Source organism: Balaenoptera physalus, assembly GCF_965194825.1.
Source record: "Balaenoptera physalus genome assembly, chromosome: 14".
Taxonomy (NCBI): Eukaryota; Metazoa; Chordata; class Mammalia; order Artiodactyla; family Balaenopteridae; genus Balaenoptera; species Balaenoptera physalus.
The window spans coordinates 33938138-33959260 of record NC_138893.1 but is presented as its reverse complement, the minus strand read 5'-3'; the positions used below and the strand labels follow the sequence as shown (position 1 = coordinate 33959260).

The following is a 21123-nucleotide window of genomic DNA, read 5'->3' as shown; positions in this document are numbered from 1 at the left end:
TTCCCATGAATTCCTGGCCATCTGAATGTGGGCACCACTGCACTCAATCCTGCCCTAGTTTAAGCGGTCAGGGGAACTGAGGAACAAAAAATATATACGCTTTCACACTCTCAGCAACAGCGTATGAGGGTTCTAGGTATTCTACCTCACCAACACTTGGTCTTGTCAATCTTTTTAATCCTAGTCATTGTGCTGGGTATGCAGTAATATTTCACTGGGGTTTGAATACGCATTTCCCTAAGGACTAGTGATGTACACCTTTTCATATATTTATTGACCATTCTAATAATCCTTTTGTGAGGTGCCTGCTTACTAATTTTGTCCATCTTTTAAAAAAATGATTTTGTTAGGAATTCCCTGGCAGTCCAGTGGTTGGGACCCCATGCTCTCACTGCCAATGGCCAGGGTTCACTCCCTGGTTGGGGAACTAAAATCCCACAATCCTCAAAGCACGGCCCAAAAAAAAAAAAAGATTTTGTTGTGGCATCAATGATTTGTACCAATTTTGTGTATTCTGGATGCAAGTCTTTTGTCAGATATATGTAGGGCAAGTATTTTCTCCTAATCTGTAGCTTGCTTTTTGACATTCTTAATGGTGTCTTTTGATGGGAAGTTTTCAATTTTGACAAAGTCCAACTTTTCAATTTTTTCTTTTATGGTTACTGACCCCAAGGTCATGAAGATATTCTCCTGTTTTTCACTTTTCACATTTAAGTCTGTAATCCATATCAAATTAATGTTTTTGATTATAGTGTGACATAGACATCAAGGCTCATTTTTTTCCAAAAAGATATCCATTTGTTCCAGCATTATTTAATTAAACAACTTTCTAGCAGTAAATTGCTTTGGCAAACAGAGTAACAATTAACTGTCATACATCTACCAAAGAAAAAATATGCAAAAAATAACCACTCACTAAACATATGCCACAAACCCATGGTCAAAAACAGGAACTTCACTCATACACTGCCAATCTTTCCTGCTATAGAATTAGCAAACTATCATAGTTCCAAGTCCATCAGTGATGAGAAATAGATGTTGTGACTGGGGGAAAGTCTCCTGGTTGGTCCTCAGCAGCAATAAATGATAGTTTTTAAAAAATAAATAAATAAACAAATAAATAAATTGCTTTGGCACTACTGTCAAACTCAACTCATTGTATTTACGTTAATGTATTTCTAGATTTTCTGTTATGTTACACTGATCTAGTTGTCTATCCTTATGCCAATACCATATTGTTTTAATCACTACAGCTTGATAGTTAGTCCTAAAATCAGGTAGTTATGTTCTTCATCTTTGTCTTCAAGTTTGTCTTGATTATTCTAGATCCTCAAGTTTTCTAAATAATTTTGAGGAACAACTTGTCGACTTTTATGTAAAGTCTGCTGAAATTTTGATTAGGTTTATATTGCATAGTATAGATTTGAGGAGAACTGACATCTTAACAATATCGAGTCTTCCAAGCTATGAACTCTCCCATGGGAGAGAGCATAAGGAAACCTATGCATAAATTCCAAGAGACTCCATCTGTCTTTTCCCCTTATGATCCGGCTGTGTATCCTTACCATGCTGCTTTAATAAATCTTAGCCAGGAGTACAACTACATACTGAGTCATATATGTCATTTTAGTGAATCTCCAAACATAGGGGTGGTTTTGGAACCCCCAACACATAAGTGTATCAATAGTTCATTTCTTTTTATTGCTGAGTAATATTCCACTGTTTAGCTGAACTACAATTTGTTTCTCCATTCACCCGTTGAAGGACATTTAGATTGTCTCCAACTTTTGATGACTATAAATAAAACCATTATAAACACTTGTATGCAAGTTTTTGTGCGAACATAAGCTTTCATTTCTCTAGGGTAAAAACCTAAGAATGCGACAGCTAGGTATATATATATATATATATATATATATATATATATATATATATATATATATATATATATATATATTATATACGACTAACATTTTAAGATTCTGCCTATTTCCCAGAGTGGCTATACCATTTTTCATTCTCACCAGCAAGGTATAAGAGACTCAGCTGTTTGCATTCTTACCACTACCTGGTATTGTCAAATTTTTTTAAAAATTTTAGCTCTACCAGTAGTTGTGATATCCCATTATGCTTTAAATTTGCATTTCCCTAGTGACTAATGATACTGAATTCTTTTCATGTGGTTATTTGCCATCCTTATATCCTCTCTGGTGAAGTGTCCATTCAAATCTATTTAAATCTTTTGCCCCTTTTTAAATTGGCTTAATAATCATTACATTTTCCTTATATATTCTAGATATGTCCTTTATCTGATATATGATTTTCAGGTATATTCTCTCAGCCTTTCATTTGCCTAACAATGCTTTTGCAAAATGAAAGTTTTTAATTTTGATGAAACCCAATTTGTCAAATTTTTGTTTTTATGCATTATGTCTTTGGAATTATGTCTAAGAACTCATAGCCAAACCCTGGGTCATGAAGATCTTCTCTTTATTTCTAAAAGTTTAACAGTTTAAGGTTTTATACTTAGATCTATGACCCATTTTGAGTTTGTTTTTGTATAAGGCATGAGATTTCGGTTGCAAGTAATAGTTCTGCATTTAAATGTCTAATTGTTCCAATATCTTAGTTGAAAATAATCATATTTTTCCATTGAATTGGCTTTTGTATACTTGTCAAAAGACAATTAGGGCAACAAGAATGTGCCTTAAAAACATGCTAAGTGAAATAATACAGACAAAAAATACAAATACTGTATCCACTTATATGAAGTACCTAGAATAAGCAAATGCATAGAGACAAAAAGTAAAACTGAGGTTCCAGGTGGGCAATGGAGGGAGAGTGGACCTGAAAGGAGGGAACTCCATTTTATCTTGAGTGAGTCTGGATAGTAGGTGGCTGTGGTAGATAGAATAATGACCCCCCCGCAAAGATGTCCACATTCTAATCCCCAGAACCTGTGAATATATTATGTTACATGACAAAAGGGAATTTAGGCGGAGCTGACCTTAAAACAGGGAGATTACCTGGGGGGATCCAAGGTAATTACAAGGGTCCTTAAAAGTGGTAGGAGGCAGAAGAGGAAGTCTGAGTAAGAAGATGTGAGAAGAACTTGACCAGCTGTTGCTGGCTTTGAAGATGGAGGGGGGCCACAACCCAAGAAATGTTGGCAAACTCTAGAAGCTGGAAAAAAGACAAGGAAGTAGATTCTCCCCTAGTGCCTCCAAAAAGGAATGCAGTCCTGCTGACAACTTGATCTTATCCCAGTGAGACCCAAATCAGACTTCTGGCCTCCAGAACTGTAAGATAATAAATTTATGTAACAAACGCTGGAGAGGGTGTGGAGAAAAGGGAACCCTCCTACACTGCTGGTGAGAATGAAAGTTGATGCAGCCACTATGGAAAACAGTATGGAGGTTCCCCAAAAAACTAAAAATAGAGTTACCATATGATCCAGCAACCCCAGTCCTGGGCATATATACGGACAAAACTATAATTCAAAAAGATACATGAACCCCTATATTCACAGCAGCACTATTCACAATAGCCAAGAAATGCAATCAACCTAAATGTCCATCAACAGATGAATGGATAAAGAAGATGTGGTATATATATACAACAAAAACTACTTGACTATAAAAAAAGAATGAAGTAATGCCATTTGCAGCAACATGGATGGACCTAGAGATTATCATACTAAGTGAAGTAAGACAGAGAAAGACAATTACCATATGACATCACTTACATGTGAAATCTAAAATATGACACAAATGAACTTACCTACAAAACAGAAACAGACTCATAAGAGAACAGACTTGTGGTTGCCAAGGTGGAGGGGGGTGGAGGAGGGATGGATTGGGAGTTTGGGATTAGCAGATGCAAAACAGTATACATAGAATGGATAAACAACAAGGTCCTACTGAATAGCACAGAGAACTATATTCAATATCTTGTGTAAACCATAATGGAAAAGAATATAAAACAGAATGTATATATATATATCTATATCTATATATATATCTATATCTGAATCACTTTGCTATACAGCAGAAATTAACACAACATTGTAAATCAACTCTACTGTAATAAAAAAATAAATTTATGGGTTTTTTTGTTTTTTTTTTTATTTTTGGCTGTGTTGGGTCTTCGTTTCTGTGCGAGGGCTTTCTCTAGTTGCGGCAAGTGGGGGCCACTCTTCATCGTGGTGCGCAGGCCTCTCACTATCGCAGCCTCTCTTGTTGTGTAGCACACGCTCCAGATGCACAGGCTCAGTAGTTGTGGCTCACGGGCCTAGGTGCTCCGCGGCATGTGGGATCTTCCCAGACCAGGGCTCGAACATGTGTCCCCTGCATTGGCAGGCAGATTCTCAACCGCTGCGCCACCAGGGAAGCCCCACATTTATGTTGTTTTAAGCAACTAAATTTGTGGTAGTTTGTTACAAAAGAGATAAGAAATTAATAGGGTGTTTTTTAAGGAATTGGTCGATTTCATCCAAGTCGTTCAATTTATATCCATAAAGATGTTTGTATTATTCTTTTCGTGTATTATTCTTTCACATGTCTCTAACGGTATCTCCCATTTCATTCCTGATGTCAGTAATCTTTGTCTTTTTTTTTCTTTGCCAGTCTGAAGATGCATATGAATTTTATTGATCTTTTTGGGTAAAAAAACAACAAAACACCCAACGAGCTTTGGGTTTCATTGATTTTTTCTTCTGTTTTCAACTTCATTCATTTCTGCTCTATATTATTTCCTTTGTTCTGTATGATTTGGGTTTATTTTGCTCTTCTTTTCTAGTTTCGTAAAGTATAAGCTTAAATTATTGGTTTGAGACCTTTCTTCTCTTCTAATAAATGCTCTTAAAGTCTCTCAGTACATCTTTGGCTTATCTCACAAATTTTGATATGTTGTGTTGTCATTTTTCTTTAGTTCAAAATATTTTAAAATTTCCCTTGTGACTTCTTTTTGATCCACAAATTGTTCAGAATGTTATTTTCACAAGTCTGAATTTCTTGTTATCTGTTACTGATTTCTATTCTAATTACATTATGGTCAGAGAACATACTTTGATGATTCCAATTCTCTTAGGTTTGTTAAATATTTGTTTTATGACTTAGGATGTGGTTTACCTTGGTGAATGAATGTTCCATGTGCACTTGAAAAGAACGTGTATTCTGCTGTTGTTAAGTAGAGGGTTCTACAATAGTGAGATCTATTTGACTGATGGTGCCTATATCCTCGCTGCTTTTCTCTCCACTAGTTCTGGTACAGTTCTGAGAAGAGTAGTAGCATGTCCGACTATAACTGCAGACCTGTCTACTTCTCCTTTTAGTTCTGTCAGTTTCTGCTTGTATTTTGAAACTCTTGCTAGGTGTCTTTACATTTAGGTCTTCTTAGTGAATTGACTATTTTATCATTATGTAATGCGCCTCTTATTCTCTTCTCACACAACCTTTCCTAAAAATAATTTAAAATTTAAAAAGACTCCAATAAAGAGGTAGGCACAGGATCCAAGAAACAACAGAATTCATGAACGCAATGGAAAAAAAAATCCCAGTATGAAAACTAAGCAATAAACCTAAAAAGCAACTGACACAAATTAAAAGAGTGATTCAACAGGCTCATTAAAGAACATCCATGAAAAGATAACAGTCTGGAGTAAAAAAATGATGTGAATAAAATGCCGGGAGAACTTAGTGAAAATGATGTCAAAATTCTCTTCAATGGGGAGAAAATGCAATAATACAAACAAATATAAGTAAATTAAATTTTAACACACTACTGCTTAACAAAATAAGATACATACATACCTGACAACATAGCCTCAAAAATACAAAAAGCAACAACTTTCAAAACTAAAGAGAAAAAAAATAAAACAGCAATCACAATTACAGACTTTTCCACAGCTCTCTCAGAAACATAAATTAAGCACAAAACACAAAAACAAATAATATAGCAAATATGAATAAGATAATTAGCAAGTTCTCTAATAAATATATAAATATCCAAACAGAGAGTGTATTTTTTAAGTACACAGGACATTCACAAAAAGTTCTATGTACTAGCCACAAAGGAAACCTCAATAGATATGAAACATACAATATGTTTTCTGACCAAAATGTGACAAGGTAAGAACTCAATAGCAAAAGGAAAGCTTAAAACAACTGCATCCTCATGTCCTTTATGATTTAAGAAAAAACAAATAAACTTATACTATTAAAAAATCCGTAGTTTAGAAAGGAATATGGAGTGATAATTATGAAATACTCTTGGATGACAAAGAAAGCTGTACAGGTTAATATCTGTGGGCTACTAAAGTGGTGTTTAGGAAGAAAGTTACAGATTTTAACACATTTATCAAATACCAAGAGAGAATGGAAATAGATGAGTTTATTAGCATTCAAGTTAAGAAGCTAAAAAAAGAGCAATAGGGACTTCCCTGGTGGTGCAGTGGTTAAGAATCCACCTGCCGATTCAAAGGACACAGGTTTGAGCCCTGGTCCGGGAAGATCCAACATGCCACGGAGCAACTAAGCCCATGCGCCACAACTACTGAGTCTGTGCTCTAGAGCCCGTGAGCCACAACTACTGAGCCCACGTGCCACAACTATGGAAGCCCGCGTGCCTAGAGCCCGCGCTCCACGACAAGAGAAGCCACTGCAATGAGAAGCCTGTGCACCGCAACAAAGAGCAGTCCCTGCTCGCCGCAACTAGAGAAAGCCCGCGCGCAGCAACAAAGACCCAATGCAGTCAAAAAATAAATTAATTTAAAAGAAAAAAATTTTTAATTAAAAAAAAAAGAGCAATAGAACAAATCAAAGAGTAACAAAGGAAATAAAGCTAAGGGCAGACATCAATGGAATGGAGAACCAAAACACCAATACAAATGATTAATAATAAGTCAGACAAATTTTCTGGCACGCCTGTACAGGAGAAAAAGATAAAAAGAAAGAAAGAAGAAAATATACAAATAAATAAAAACAACAGGATACAAATAAGACACAAAACTAAAAGGAAAAAATAACAAATCTTTAAAAGGAGAAATGCTATAGATAAATACTAAAAACTATGTACAATATCATGAACTATGAACTAATAATTTTGAAAATTCAGATAAAATGGACAAATTTCTGAAAAAATATAAGTTGCCAAAATTGGCACAAGATTAGAAGACTGAGTTCTTATTTTTATCACAATTTGGTCAAAAAAAACATTGTAGGTCCAATATCAATGAGAGAAACAAAAGAAACAGTAGCTAATCTTTCCTCCCAATCCCATGAAGTTCCAACTCCAGAAAATTCTGCAAAGTTTCAGGACAACTTCACAAAAGATAAAGAAGCAAAACTCCTATATAAACTATTAACTTCTGAATCCAATGGAATATATATTTAAAAAATCATGTTCAAGCACTACTTTTATCCCAATAATGCAAAACAGTTCGTTATTAGAAAATCTATTAGTGTAATCTGCCACACTAAAAGATTGAAGAAAAAAAAAATGATCTTCTCAGGGGATACAGAACCAAGCATTTGATGAAGTCCAAGACCTATTTTATTATGAAAAGCTGTAAATTATGGCTTGATATTAAACCTTGGGGTTTAAGAGAAATGATTTGACCTTGTTCTTAAAAGACTATTCTTAAACCAAAATAATGACAAGATTGTACTTCCTTCCCTACTGGTCCAAACACCCTAGTAAGTTCTACAGGGAAAACAACTATACAGTCATAAATTGTAAATGTTATTCACTGATTTTTTTAAACTTGAACTATAGTTATGTACAATATTGTATAAGTTTCAGGTGCACAATACAGTCATTCACAATTTTTAAAGGTTATACTCCATTTAGTTATTATAAAGTATTGGCTGTGCTGTACAATATATCCTTGTAGCTTACTTATTTTATACATGGTAGTTTGTACCTCTTAATCTCCTACCTCTATCTTGCCACTCCTTCCTTCCTCCTCCCCACTGGTAACCACTAGTTTGCTCTCTATATCCATGTATTTCTTTTTGGTTATATTCAGTAGTTCATTTACTCACTGATTTTTAACCCTTCTAACATGATCAGACAAAGCACAAATTATAGTCACAGATAGAATATAAATATTATAAAGTTTGGTAATATACAATGACTGACACAAATTGGGTAGAAGCAATGGAGGGCAGTAAAGAGACACTAATTTCCTCAGTGAAAGACTTGAATTAGTATCTAAAATTGTTGGAGGAAAAAAGAACATGCCTTTAAATCTAAAAGGAAAGCAAAAGAAGAATTAAAAATAGTGTAAGTGAGAAACCAGAAGCTTTTCCACTAAGAACGGGAACAAGGTAAGGATGCCCCCTCTCTCACCACTCCTTTTCAACATGGTACTGGAGTCTTAGCTAATGCAGTAAGACAAGGAAGGGAAATAAAGGTATATGGATAGGAAAAAATAATAATAAAACTCTCTGTTTGCAGATAACATGATTTTCCATGTAGAATACCCAAAAGAATCAACAAAAAACCCTCCTGGCACTAATAAGCTATTAAAACAAGTTTACAGAATGCAAGGCTAACATACAAAAGTCAATCACTTTTCCTATGTACTCCCAGTGAACAAGTAGAATTCGAAATTAAAAATATAGTATTATTTGTAGTAGCATTCCCCAAAATTAAGTTCTTGGGTATAAATCTAACAAAATATGTATAAGATCTATAGGAGGAAAGCTACAAAACTCAAAAGAAATCAAAGAAGAACTCAATAAATGGAGAGATAGTCCATGTTCATGGAGAGGAAGACTCAATATTTTCAAGATGTTGGTTTTTTCCAACTTCATCTATACATTCAATGCAAATCCAATCAAATCCCAACAAGTTATTTTGTGCATACTGACAAACTGAATCTAAAGTTATAGAGAGGCAAGAGACCCAGAACGGCCAGCAATAGTGAGGAAGAACAAAGAACAAAGTTGGAGAACAAAGAACCTTTAAAACTCAATGATAAGAAAATGAACAACCCAATTAAAAACTGCGCCAAAGACCTGAACAGACACCTCACCAAAGAATGTATACACTGTGACCACCTAGAGGGGTGGAATAGGGAGGGTGGGAGGGAGACGCAAGAGGGAGGAGATATGGGGATATATGTATATGTATAGCTGATTCACTCTGTTATAAAGCAGAAACTAACACACCATTGTCAAGCAATTATACTCCAATAAAGATATTAAAAAGGGCTTCCCTGGCGGCACAGTGGTTGAGAATCCGCCTGCCAATGCAGGGGACATGGGTTCGAGCCCTCGTCTGGGAAGATCCCACATGCCGCGGAGCAACTAAGCCCATGCACCACAACTACTGAGCCTGCGCGTCTGGAGCCTGTGCTCCGCAACGAGAGGCCGCGATACTGAAAGGCCCGCGCACCGCGATGAAGAGTGGCCCCCACCTGCCGCAACCAGAGAAAGCCCTCGCACAGAAACGAAGACCCAACACAGCCAGAAATAAATAAATAAATAAATAATTTTTTAAAAAAAGATATTAAAAAAAAAAGTATACAGGTGGCAAATAAGCAAAAGATGCACCACATTATATGTCATTAGGGTAATGCAAATTAAAGCAACAATGAGCTACCTCTACACTCCAAAATCCAGAATACTAACAAATGCTGGAGAGGATGTGGAACAAGAGGAACTCCCATTCATTGCTGGAGGGAATGCAAAATAGTACAGTAACTCTGGAAGACAGTTTGGCAGTTTCATATAAAACTAAACATACTCTACCCATACCAATGGCACTCCATGGTACTTACCCAAAGGAGTTGAAAACTTATGTCCACAAAAAACCTATACACAAATGTTTATAGCAGTTTTTATTTGTAACTGCCAAAACTTAGAAGCAACTAAGATGTCCTCCACTAGGTGAATGGATAAGTAAATTGTGGTATACCCAGACAATTGAATGTAGTGCCAAAAAGAAATGCACTTATCAAACTAGGAAAACACATGGAGGAAACTTAAATGCATATCACAAGTGAATGGAGCCGATCTGAAAAAGCTACATACTATATGATTCCAACTATATAACATTCTGGAAAAGGCAAAAAAAAAGCTATGGAGACAGTAAAAAACAGATCAGTGGTTGCCAGGGGTTAGAGGGGAGAGGAGGATTAACAGGCAGAGCACAGAGGATTTTTAGGGCACGGAAACTATCCTGTATGATGCTATGATGAATGTATGTATGTACATATTACTATACATTTGTCGAAAGCGACAGAATATACACCACCAAGAATGAACCATAATGTAAACTATGGACTTTGGGTGATAATGACGTGTCAGTGTAGGTTCACCAATTATAACAAATGTACCACCCTGGTAGTAGATGTTGATAACAGGGGGGAGGCTATGCATGTGTGGGGCAGGAGGTATTTGGGAAATCTCTCTGTCTTCTGCTCAATTTTGTGGTGAACCTAAAACAGCTCTAAAGAAGTCTTCAAAAACGAGGATGGGGGGAAAAGTACACATTGAGACTCAAATGGAAGTAAAATATATATTGTTTAGAATAATGGTTGTAAATTATAAATTTTACCAAAGTATAGTAGCTAATGTTTAGTGAACACTTAAAAGACTGTGCCAGGCACTATTCTAAGCACTTTATATGCATTATCTCATTTAATCCTTTTAACAGGCTTAAAAAATGGATTTTCTTATTAGTCCCATTTTACAGATGATAAAATTGAGGTAAAAAAGGTTAATTAATTTGACATGTTCACACTCCAAGTTAGGAAGTAAGAGGGGCCAAGCAGTGACCTACTACAGAAGTGGTAGGAGTAGTCTACCCTAAGTGCTAGCAACAAGAGATACATTTCCTGCAGAGAATTTAAAAATAATAAAACCAACTAAAATTCATTCTGCTTCTACCATCACTCTGAATTGGCAATTCTAAACAATGTCAGTGATAAAACATTCTTCCTCGGAAAATCTTTTGTTGGTATTAATCCCAAACAATTGTGGGAACTAAACTAAAACTACTGCTGAGTTTTAGTAATATATGTGGTAGTGTCAAATTAGCACATTTTTACTACTTAACCTTTAATGAATATTGCATTCTACATAGAAGTTAATTTGAAGAATCCTCAGTTACACACTTGGCTCCCAACATAGACACAGCTACATGAATATGTTTGGACAGTAAATTTCTAAGTGGTACACAACAGCCCAAACTTCGTTACAGCAGTTAGTATCCCCCAAGCCCTGTGGTACTCTAGAGTCCTACATGTATACAAAAGATTTTAAATAAACAAACAATAACCCAGAGATTGTAAAGATGAAGAAGGAGAACTTGAGTTACTTCAATTCTATCTTCCATGGGACAACTTGTTGGAATTGTTATTTGTGTTTAATAAATCAGTGAAACAGTGAGAAGTGAGAGGGGCAGTAGGTGCAAATTTTACTCATACATGAAAATTTTACTGAATCTGAATCATATCTTAAAATTGAAATGTATTCTTCTTAAATGGCTATTTATTTTAAAGCTAAAGAATGAATTATGAAAATATGTTAGTAACATCAGTGGAAAGATTTGGTATCTCTCTAATTTGTCTTTTTTTTTTTTAATTTGTGTCTTTTGCAGATGTTTCAGTTTTATCAAAATTCACTTATTAGGGGGCTTCCCTGGTGGCGCAGTGGTTAGGAATCCGCCTGCCAATGCAGGGGACACGGGTTCGTGTCCCGGTCTGGGAAGATCCCACATGCCACAGAGCGGCTAGGCCCGTGAGCCACAAGTACTGAGCCTGCGCGTCTGGAGCCTGTGCTCCGCAACGGGAGAGGCCGTGACAGTGAGAGGCCCGCGCACCGCGATGAAGAGTGGCCCCCGCTTGCCACAACTAGAGAAAGCCCTCGCACAGAAACGAAGACCTAACACAGCCAAAAATAAATAAATAAATTAAAAAAAAAAAAATTCACTTATTAGTCATCGGACAATTCTTTATATAAAATATTATTATATCAAACTATAACTAAAAGACCAAAATTCAAACTATTAGGTAGGTATAAACACTACCAAGTAAACAGTTGAGTTTTGTCTGCAGAAACTTGATAAGTTATTCTTAATACAAAGAATTCATTAATTATACAATTAATACAAACTTATTCAAATCTAAAGTGTGGTACCCATACCAACATGAAACAACATCAACATAACAGAACTCAACAACAACAAAAAATTCTAAAATGAGCAGGGAGAAGTTGCTAGAAGCAATGTCTAGATCTATTTTGAAATATGTAATTACCTTAAGCACTGCATATAGCTTTATTTCATGATTATTACTGAAAATAGTTCTGTAGTATAAAGAAGGGAGGTATTAAAAAATGATTATAGACAAATATTCTGGGTATGGCCCTGTAGTTAAGAAGCAGTCTGGCTCTAGAATCTGTAATCTTTTTATTGTTTGTTTTGTTTTTTGTTTTTTGTTTTAACATCTTTATTAGAGTATAATTGCTTTACAATGGTATGTTAGTTTCTGCTTTATAACAAAGTGAATCAGCTATACATATACATATATCCCCATATCTCCACCCTCTTGCGTCTTCCTCCCACCCTCCCTATCCCATAGAATCTGTAATCTTTACTATTCTCTATTACCAAAAGAACTAAACGCATTACAGATTCAATGCAATCCCTATCAAAATGCCAATTGCCTTTTTTTTTGCAGCAATGACAGACTGATCCTAAATTCATATGGAAATACAAGGGATTCTGAAGAGCCAAAACAATCTTTAAAAAAAAAAAAAAAAAGGAACAAAGTTGGAGGACTCATACATCACTTCAAAACTTACTACAAACCTACAGTAATCAAGACAACATAGTACTGGCAGAAGGGTAAACATATAGATCAATGGAATGAAACTGAGAGTTCAGAAATAAAGCTATACATCTATGGTCAATTGATACACACACATACACATTTTTTAAACAAAGTTGCCAAACCCATTCAGTCGGGGAAGAATAGTCTTTTCGACAAACAGTGCTGTGGGGCTTCCAGATTGGTGAACACAGCCACATACTGAAAGGGTAGCGCACCCAAGTTCCATGGAGACCGAAGCTCTTCCACAAGGGACCCTTCCACAACTTGCCCTATGTCCCTCTTCATCTGCATCCTTTATGATATCCTTCAAAATAAACTGGTAAATGTTAAAACACACACACACACACACACACACACACAAGGTGCTGGGACAACTAGATATCCACATGCAAAAGAATGAATTCGGATCGCTACCTCATACCATATACAAAAATTAATTCAAAATGGAGCCAAGACCTCAAGGTAAGGAGCTAAAACTTAAAAATTCTTAGAAAGAACATAGGTGTTAATCTTTGTGACCTTGCATCAGACAATGGTTTCCTAAACACCAAAAGCATAAGCAACTAAAGGAAAAAGAGATAAATGGGACATCATCAAAATTAAAAATTTGCATCAGAAGACACTATCAAGAAAGTGAAAAGACAATTTATAGAATGGTAGAAAATATTTCTAAATCATATATCTGATAAGGGTCTAATATTCAGAATATATAAAGAACTCTTATAACTCAGCTTCCCTGGTGGCGCAGTGGTTAAGAATCTGCCTGCCAATGCAGGGGACACGGGTTTGAGCCCTGGTCTGGGAAGATCCCACATGCCGCGGAGCAACTAGGCCCGTGAGCCACAACTACTGAGCCTGCGCGTCTGGAGCCTGTGCTCTGCAACGGGAGAGGCTGCGACAGTGAGAGGACCGCGCACCGCGATGAAAAGTGGCCCCCGCTTGCCACAGCTGGAGAAAGCCCTCACACAGAAACGAAGACCCAACACAGCCAAAAATAAATAAATAAATAAATTTATTAAAAAAAAAAAAAAGACAAAACCCCAATTTAAAATCTGCAAAGGGGAATTCCCCGGCAGTCCAGTGGTTAGGACTCTGCACTTTCACTGCCGAGGGTGCAGGCTCAATCCATGGCCGGGAAACTAAGATCCCGCAAGCTGCATGGCGTGGCCAAAAAAAATAAAAATATCAATAAAAACCTGCAAAGAACTTGAAAAGACATTTCTCCAAATGAGATACACAAATGGCCTATACGTATATGAAAAGACACTATTATACTATTATCATTACAGTAATACAAATCAAAATCACAATGAGATACCAGTTCACCCCCATTAGGATGGCTATTACTAATAAAACAACAGATCATAACAAGCGTTGAAGTGGACTGGAGAAATTGGGACTCTCATACATTGCTGGTGGAAGTGTACAATGGTGCACACACTTTGGGAAAAAGTTCCAGCATAAAATTACCAGATGGCCCAGCAATCCCACTCTGAGGCATATTCCCAAGAGAACTGAAAACATATATTCACACAAAAACTTGTACATGAATGTTTATAGCAGCACTATTCACAATAGCCAAGTGTTCACCTATGGATAAATGAATAAACAAAATACGGTATATCCATACTATAGAATATTAATTCTGGTCATAAAGGAATATAGTACTGATACATGCTACAACATAGATGAACCTCGATAACGTTATGCCAAGTTAAAGAAACCGGACACAAAAGGCCACAAGTTATATGAGTCCATTTATATGAAATGTCCAGATTAGGTAAACCACAGACAGAAGTAAATTAGTGGTTGCAAGAGGAGGGGGCAATTGGGAGTGACTGCTAACAGATATGGGGCTTCTTTCTGGGGTGATGGAAATGACGTGGTGATAACTGCACTCATGGTGAACATACTAAAGCCCACTTAACTGTACATTTTAAAACAGTGAATTTTATATCTCAATGAAGAAAAAAGAACTATAATCGGAAACAGTTAAAACTGGTGACCTCAGTGGGAGAAGAGCAGCATACTTTCACTCTTCATTTAATACTATCATGCTGGGTTTTTTTAACCATAGGTAAGTTATTATTCAATAATTTTAAAATTCACATATGCACATGTATAGATAAATGTATTTATGTTTTTGCCACAGCTGCCCAATCCATTCTTCTTCTCTGAGAACTTCCCCCACTGCTGAGGTATGGGCCTCAATAGTTACGACTATCCTATATAACACTGCCCTGGCCATAGCTGACTAGTGGACCCCTGACTCCATGCTGGGCCAATCAGATTCTCTAACCCTGGAATTTGGGATTAAGATAAAGATGCTAGCTCAAGTGGGTTGGAACTGACAGGTGAAATTGGGAGCTGTGGAATAGAGAAAGATAAAGTTTGTGTGCAGAGATGAACATAGCCTAAGGGAGAAAAACTGAGAAGCGCTGCTTGGTTGGATTCCTGCTAGTTTTCCAATTCCATTCAGTAGTCTCTTGGGATACCAAGCCACCCTTCCTGCCTTTGGGTTTTATAGTCTTATAACAAATCACTTTTTTTCAGTGGTCTAACAAGGGCCAGGTGGTAGGAGAGATCAAAGGTGGGTACAGACAAAAGGGGGTGAACTGTCGGTACAGAATCATGGTGACAATAAAAAAGCAGACAAACTTTTAGATGATTTTATTATCGCTTTAAATTCTCTAAAATGCTAGTGATAAAATACTACTCCTTTCCCTCCTCCACACACCAATTCCTTTTTTTCATGAGCTAGTCTAGCTCTAGTTCTGTTAGATATGACCAAAGTGCCTTGAATATAACCAAAACTAATGATCTTGACCCAACCAACAATCTGAAGAGAACGTACATAAAGAATCAGTTGATAAGCATTCCTACTTTTCTGAAATTAACAGCAGTTATTAATTCAAGTTATTAATTCAAGTGAAAAAAATTCCTTCTTTAAAATAAAAAATGATTAAAAGAAAAAGAAGTATACAAAAGTTTTTCTCATCTAAGATTCCTGCTTTTGTTTAAGAGAAGCAATTTAATATGGGTCAGTAAATGAACAATCACTGTGGGGACTGAGCCATCAGCATTATGCACATAACAGAGTCCAATAAAGTATTCCTAAATCTTAAGCCTTTGGACCTCAAGATTCTACATATAAAATCTCTTAGAGGGCTTCCCTTGTGGCTCAGTGGTTGAGAATCTGCCTGCTAATGCAGGGGACACGGGTTCGAGCCCTGGTCTGGGAAGGTCCCACATGCCACGGAGCAACTAGGCCCGTGAACCACAATTACTGAGCCTGCGCGTCTGGAGCCTGTGCTCCTCAACAAGAGAGGCCGCGATAGTGAGAGGCCCGCGCACCGCGATGAAGAGTGGCCCCCGCTCGCCGGAACTGGAGAAAGCCCTCGCACAGAAACGAAGACCCAACACAGCCATAAATAAATAAATAAATAAATAAATAAAATTGAAAAGTGTTTTAAAAAAAATCTTTTAGAAACTGGTACAGAAACATAAAAGGCATTTTTTGAAGGCTTACAGGAAAAAATTTACATATGAATAATTGTAATATGGAAGATACAAATTCAAAATATGGATTGGTTCACAAAGATGAATTATGATTCATACAGTTATGACTGGCCTCTAAGAGAATTTCAAAGTTTCTTATCCAAACCAAGAAAAAAGAATTAGGATTTGCATGTGAGAGTAACTCGTACCTGGTACGATCACATCGCATTCTCTGAACCAATACAATGTCCACCAGGACTGTCCTTAGTTTAGATTTGTGGTCACAGTAACCACCACAATTTACACCATTTCTGACTGATTAATCAGTCTTTCCACTGCCTCTCCTCAGCAAATGTTCACGGAGCCCTTTTGATGTACAGGTGTATTCTAGGTGAATAAAGCAGATACACGCCCTGAATTCCCAAGGTGAAAATACAGCCGAGGAACCCAAGAAACAAGTGATTTCAACAACATGCTTTACAAGCTAATTTCCAGGCCACACAGGATCCTATAATTACATGCAGCAGGAGGTACCTAACTTAGGTTCCCAAAGGAAGAGTAAGATTTAGCCAGGAAAGTGGCCCTGGGAGAGGAAGTGGGGACCAGGCAAAGGAAACAGCCTATGCAGAAAGCCTAGAGGCAAGGTTCAAAATCAAAGAACTGAAAGAAGGTTCAACATGAGGGGGAATATAGTGATGAGGTCTGAGGGCTGGGCAGGGGCGGGGCCCAGAAGGCTTCATAAACCACAACAGACGGGCATTCCTTTTCTATCTGGGGGAAAGATGGATTCAAAACAATTTCCTACTAAACAAAAAAGAGTCCACAAGTTTAACACCTCACTTACTTCTCACACAAACATACCTGTAAATGCTGTTATGATAAAGTTATTCAATATATTCACAGTGATAGGAAAATATAGCAAAAATATATACTATACATCAGAACAGCTTCTACAAAAACATCATGACTGTTAAGTATTAGTTTTCTCTGTAAGACACAACCTGTATGAGAGTAAGACATTCTGGAGGGAAACACATCCACAGGGTCCCGGTTCCCACAACACTACACAAACTTTACAAAATACTGTGAAGCCAATATTTTATATCCAAATTACACCTTTTGTACTATAATGAGTCGTTTGCCTCTTAGGATCATACACGCAGGAGACAAAATCTGACACAAATACATTCAAATATATACCAAATATAAAATCATCTCATTGATCCAGCAAGACTAGGATAGGGGTATTTCTCATAAATAAATTTTCTAAACATCAATAACGGGAACTTCACCCTTTAAGCACCAAAACTTACTTTTGACAGATTTTTCCTAAAAAGTATTTATGCCCCTGCACCCTCTTACACCTACTGTGCAACTTAATCTTCACTCCACATTTTGGGGCCATTATTTTGGAAATCAATTATTGGTTCCAGTATTCATTACGAACATCAATTACTAGGATTCAGTGGAGAGATATATGCCCCTTCCTCAAAAGCACCCTTGATGGATATACAGTGATTCAAAAACAAAATTTTTTTTAACAACATATACATAGTTTTAAATTTCTTCTTTATCAGTTGTCGGTGTTCACTGGCTACAGTCCGGTTGCCTATCCAGGCCTTCTTCTAATTTGCTGCTTCTAGTTTCAGCCTGGGAAACCAGCTAACTAAACTAGTTCAAATTATAAGGAAAATGAATGAAGATTTGCTGAGTGAGCCTTTCCTGCAAGAAGTAACATACATTTTCTGCCATCGGTTTTGGCTGCTGGGGACTACTGAGCTTCTTAATAGGCGTTCTCACTAATATCCCACAACGTCTTAAGTGAGGAAGGCCACTCTACAAGTTTAAGTTACCTCCTGACACGTCAGGTGTTCTGATCTAACACACTGATTTCCGGTCGGGTTTGCGTCCACCACTCCTAAGCGCAAAAGACATGGGGGTTGCGGCCAAAATGCCCAGTTAACTGAAAACAAACCTAAATTTTCCGTAGCAGAAAAGTGGCATTAACAATAATTGCAGCTAAAATTTACTAAGCTTGCCTGCCACATCCTAAGCTCTTTCTATGTAGGAGCGCGTTTGAGTAGTCCAACATTTCTTGCTACCTCTGGCACAAGAGGAGATGGAGACTGGGCTGGTTTTAAAGGCATCCTAAAAGAAAAATTAAGCTGTTACACTAAATCTTATCTCGAAAAGAGAGGATGTGTGTAATACAGGAGTTAGAGCCAACTTCTGCTGCGAGGGAGCGAGCACTCCCCCGACACACCGGAAGTTTTGAAATATCCTGCAGGCTTCCCCTAGGCAAAGTGCTTTTCCTTCACCCCATCTCCGCCGGCCCTCGCGAAGGTTCAAGGGCCCCTCCGAGCTCTGCCGCACGCGGGGCTCGGGCCGCCAGCAGGGCCACGAAGGGAAGCGAGGCCGTCAATCACGGCCGCCCGCCCGCCCGCTCCTCGCGGCGTAACCTTGGCCGCTTGCGAATCGCGAATCGGGCAGGTGGGAGGCACCTGCGGCCGGGCCCGGGAAGCCGCGGCCCGGAGTCCGCGGTGTGGAACGCCGGCCGGCGCAGGCCCGGCTGGCCGTCTCGGCCGCGCGAGCCCTCGAGGTAGCCCCGCGTGGGGCCGCGCGGCGGGGTCGGGCCCGGGGCTCCGTCAACTCGGCGGCCACCCCGGCCCGCCCCCGGCGCCGCCACTCACCGAAGAAGCCCTGCACGATCCCCAGCGGGTGACTGAGCCAATCCTCCCCACAGGGCATCTCGCAGACGGGCCGGAGCCGGCGCGGCCCGGCGTCCCGCGCCGCTGCTCCTCTTCGCTGGCTCGGCCGCTTCTCGCCCGCGCCCTCCCACGCAGGGTGAGCCTCGCGGCGCGGGCCGCCCGGCCTCCCCGCGCCTCAGAGAACGGCGGCTGTGGCGGCGGCAACGAGGCGCTGCCGGAGACGGGCAGGTGGCGCGTGCGGGCCCCCAACCTCCACTTTGCACAATGGCGGGAAATAGGCGCCGCCGACCGCGCTGCCTGCGACCTGGGTGGAGCTCGCGCGGGGAGGGGCGGCGGGAGCGCGCTGCGCGGTCCCGCGGCGGGGGGGCGGGGCGCGCCTGCTGGGGGGAGGGGGGCGGGCCGGGGAGGGGCGGGGCCGCGGCGGCAGGGCGGCCGCCATCTTAGAAAAGGGCGAAAGGAAGGGCAGGCGTGGCCTCGGGATCCGGAGCTCGGCGTCGCGGGCCGAGGGAGGTGTTTTGCTGGGTGTCACTCTGCAGGATCGAAGGGGGAAACTCCCGAGGTCCGGTTTATACATTTATAGTGCGAGGCCTTGCACAGGCTTTGCAACAGCCCAAAAGCACAAGCCCAAAGAAACCTCAAAGTTATCGCTGGGCAAAATTAGACTGTAAAGCAGCCTTTGGTGTCCGCCCACCTCATCGCGTCCTCTTGGTGCCTTTTTTTTTGCCGATGGCAACTCTTTTTTTCTGGTTCCCTGCCCGAAACCCTATGTAGTGACTTTCCTTCAGCTGGATCAAGTCTTACCCCACTGAGGAAGGTGTACATTTAGATAAGGGGGACTTTGAAAAACCCCAAGCTCCCTTTCTGTCATCTCAGGCACTGCAGAGGGACTAGTTCCTAACTGAGAGGCAAGTTCATAGCTGTGAAAACATACCCTGGCCTGTGTCTGCCTAGAAGCTGGAAACAGCCGAGGAGCTTTGGCGAGGTTCCTACAGGACGTGTGTGTCAGGACACCCTCAGAATGAAGACGGTGGCATCAGCACACACAAAAGATCAAGTCAACAGTAACCTTTGAATGAGGAAATTTGGGAAATATGCAAGTTCTGTAATGAAACAGCCCCTAGGCCTGGAATATATCTGAGAAAATCCCAGTCTCATCAGCTGAAATACGGCGTATTAACGGAAGGATCTGAATGGAGTCTAGAAAGTGGGGAGCTGGAGAACCTGAACTCAGGTCTCAAGCCTTCCTTAGGGCAAAAGGGGTTATTTTGTATTGGTCACCGTGAACCGATTACATTCTGCACCCGGTATCCAGGGGTGAAGGTTGGTTGAATCCGCAGATGTGGAAACTGCAGGTATAGAGGGCCGGTCACCCAGGGCCACTGTTCTCTGCCATTTTATATAAGGGACTTGAGCATCCACAGATATTCGTGGGGTCCTGGAACCAACTCCTTGCAACTAATACCCAGGGATGACTATGACTGGTGTACTGTATCATACCTGTGGCTCTGGTGAGTTTGGGGAAGCTGTTTCAAATTTTTGGCATTACCACCACTTCTTTCATTCATTCATTGAACAGAGGGGGTTGCCAAGTCCCTAGTATTGAATGGAGAAACCCCCTCTTTAGCTTTGTGGCCAGTAATACACAAATTAAATATATGTCATGAACATCTGCTTTTATTTATTTATTAATTTATTTAACTTTTTGGCCGCGCGGCAGGGCATGTGGGACCTTAGTTCCCCCACCAGGGATCGAACCCCTACCCCCTGCATGGGAAGCACAGACTTTTAATCACTAGACCACCAGGGAAGTCCCGAACATCTACTTTTAAATTGTGATAATTTCAGATTTACTTTATATGAAATTGCAGCTGGATACCAATTCAGCAGTGGCTAGTAACACTTAAGCTTTTGGTTTCTACCTCTGTATTCAGTTATTTGTAAGCAAACAATTGCTCAGATTTTACTTAGAGACACTGTGATTCTACTGAAATGTAATTACTTTATAATGTGAATAATTTCACCCTCTAATTTTCCTGTGGCAAGATGTTTTGACACTACTAATAGTTATGAAAATTT

General features: G+C 39.3%; 1 protein-coding gene across 2 annotated transcripts in view; it reads right to left on the bottom strand.

The window, feature by feature from the left end:
- MCMBP (minichromosome maintenance complex binding protein) overlaps positions 1-19379 on the bottom strand; it is a 68510-nt gene extending 49131 nt beyond the window's left edge. For both annotated transcript variants that reach the window (XM_082424763.1, XM_082424764.1), the window contains exon 1: positions 19030-19379. In XM_082424763.1, coding sequence (XP_082280889.1) covers positions 19030-19087 — 58 coding nt within the window. In that variant the 5' untranslated portion in view covers positions 19088-19379. The remainder of the gene's footprint in view (positions 1-19029) is intronic.
- Between the last annotated feature and the right edge of the window lie 1744 nt (positions 19380-21123).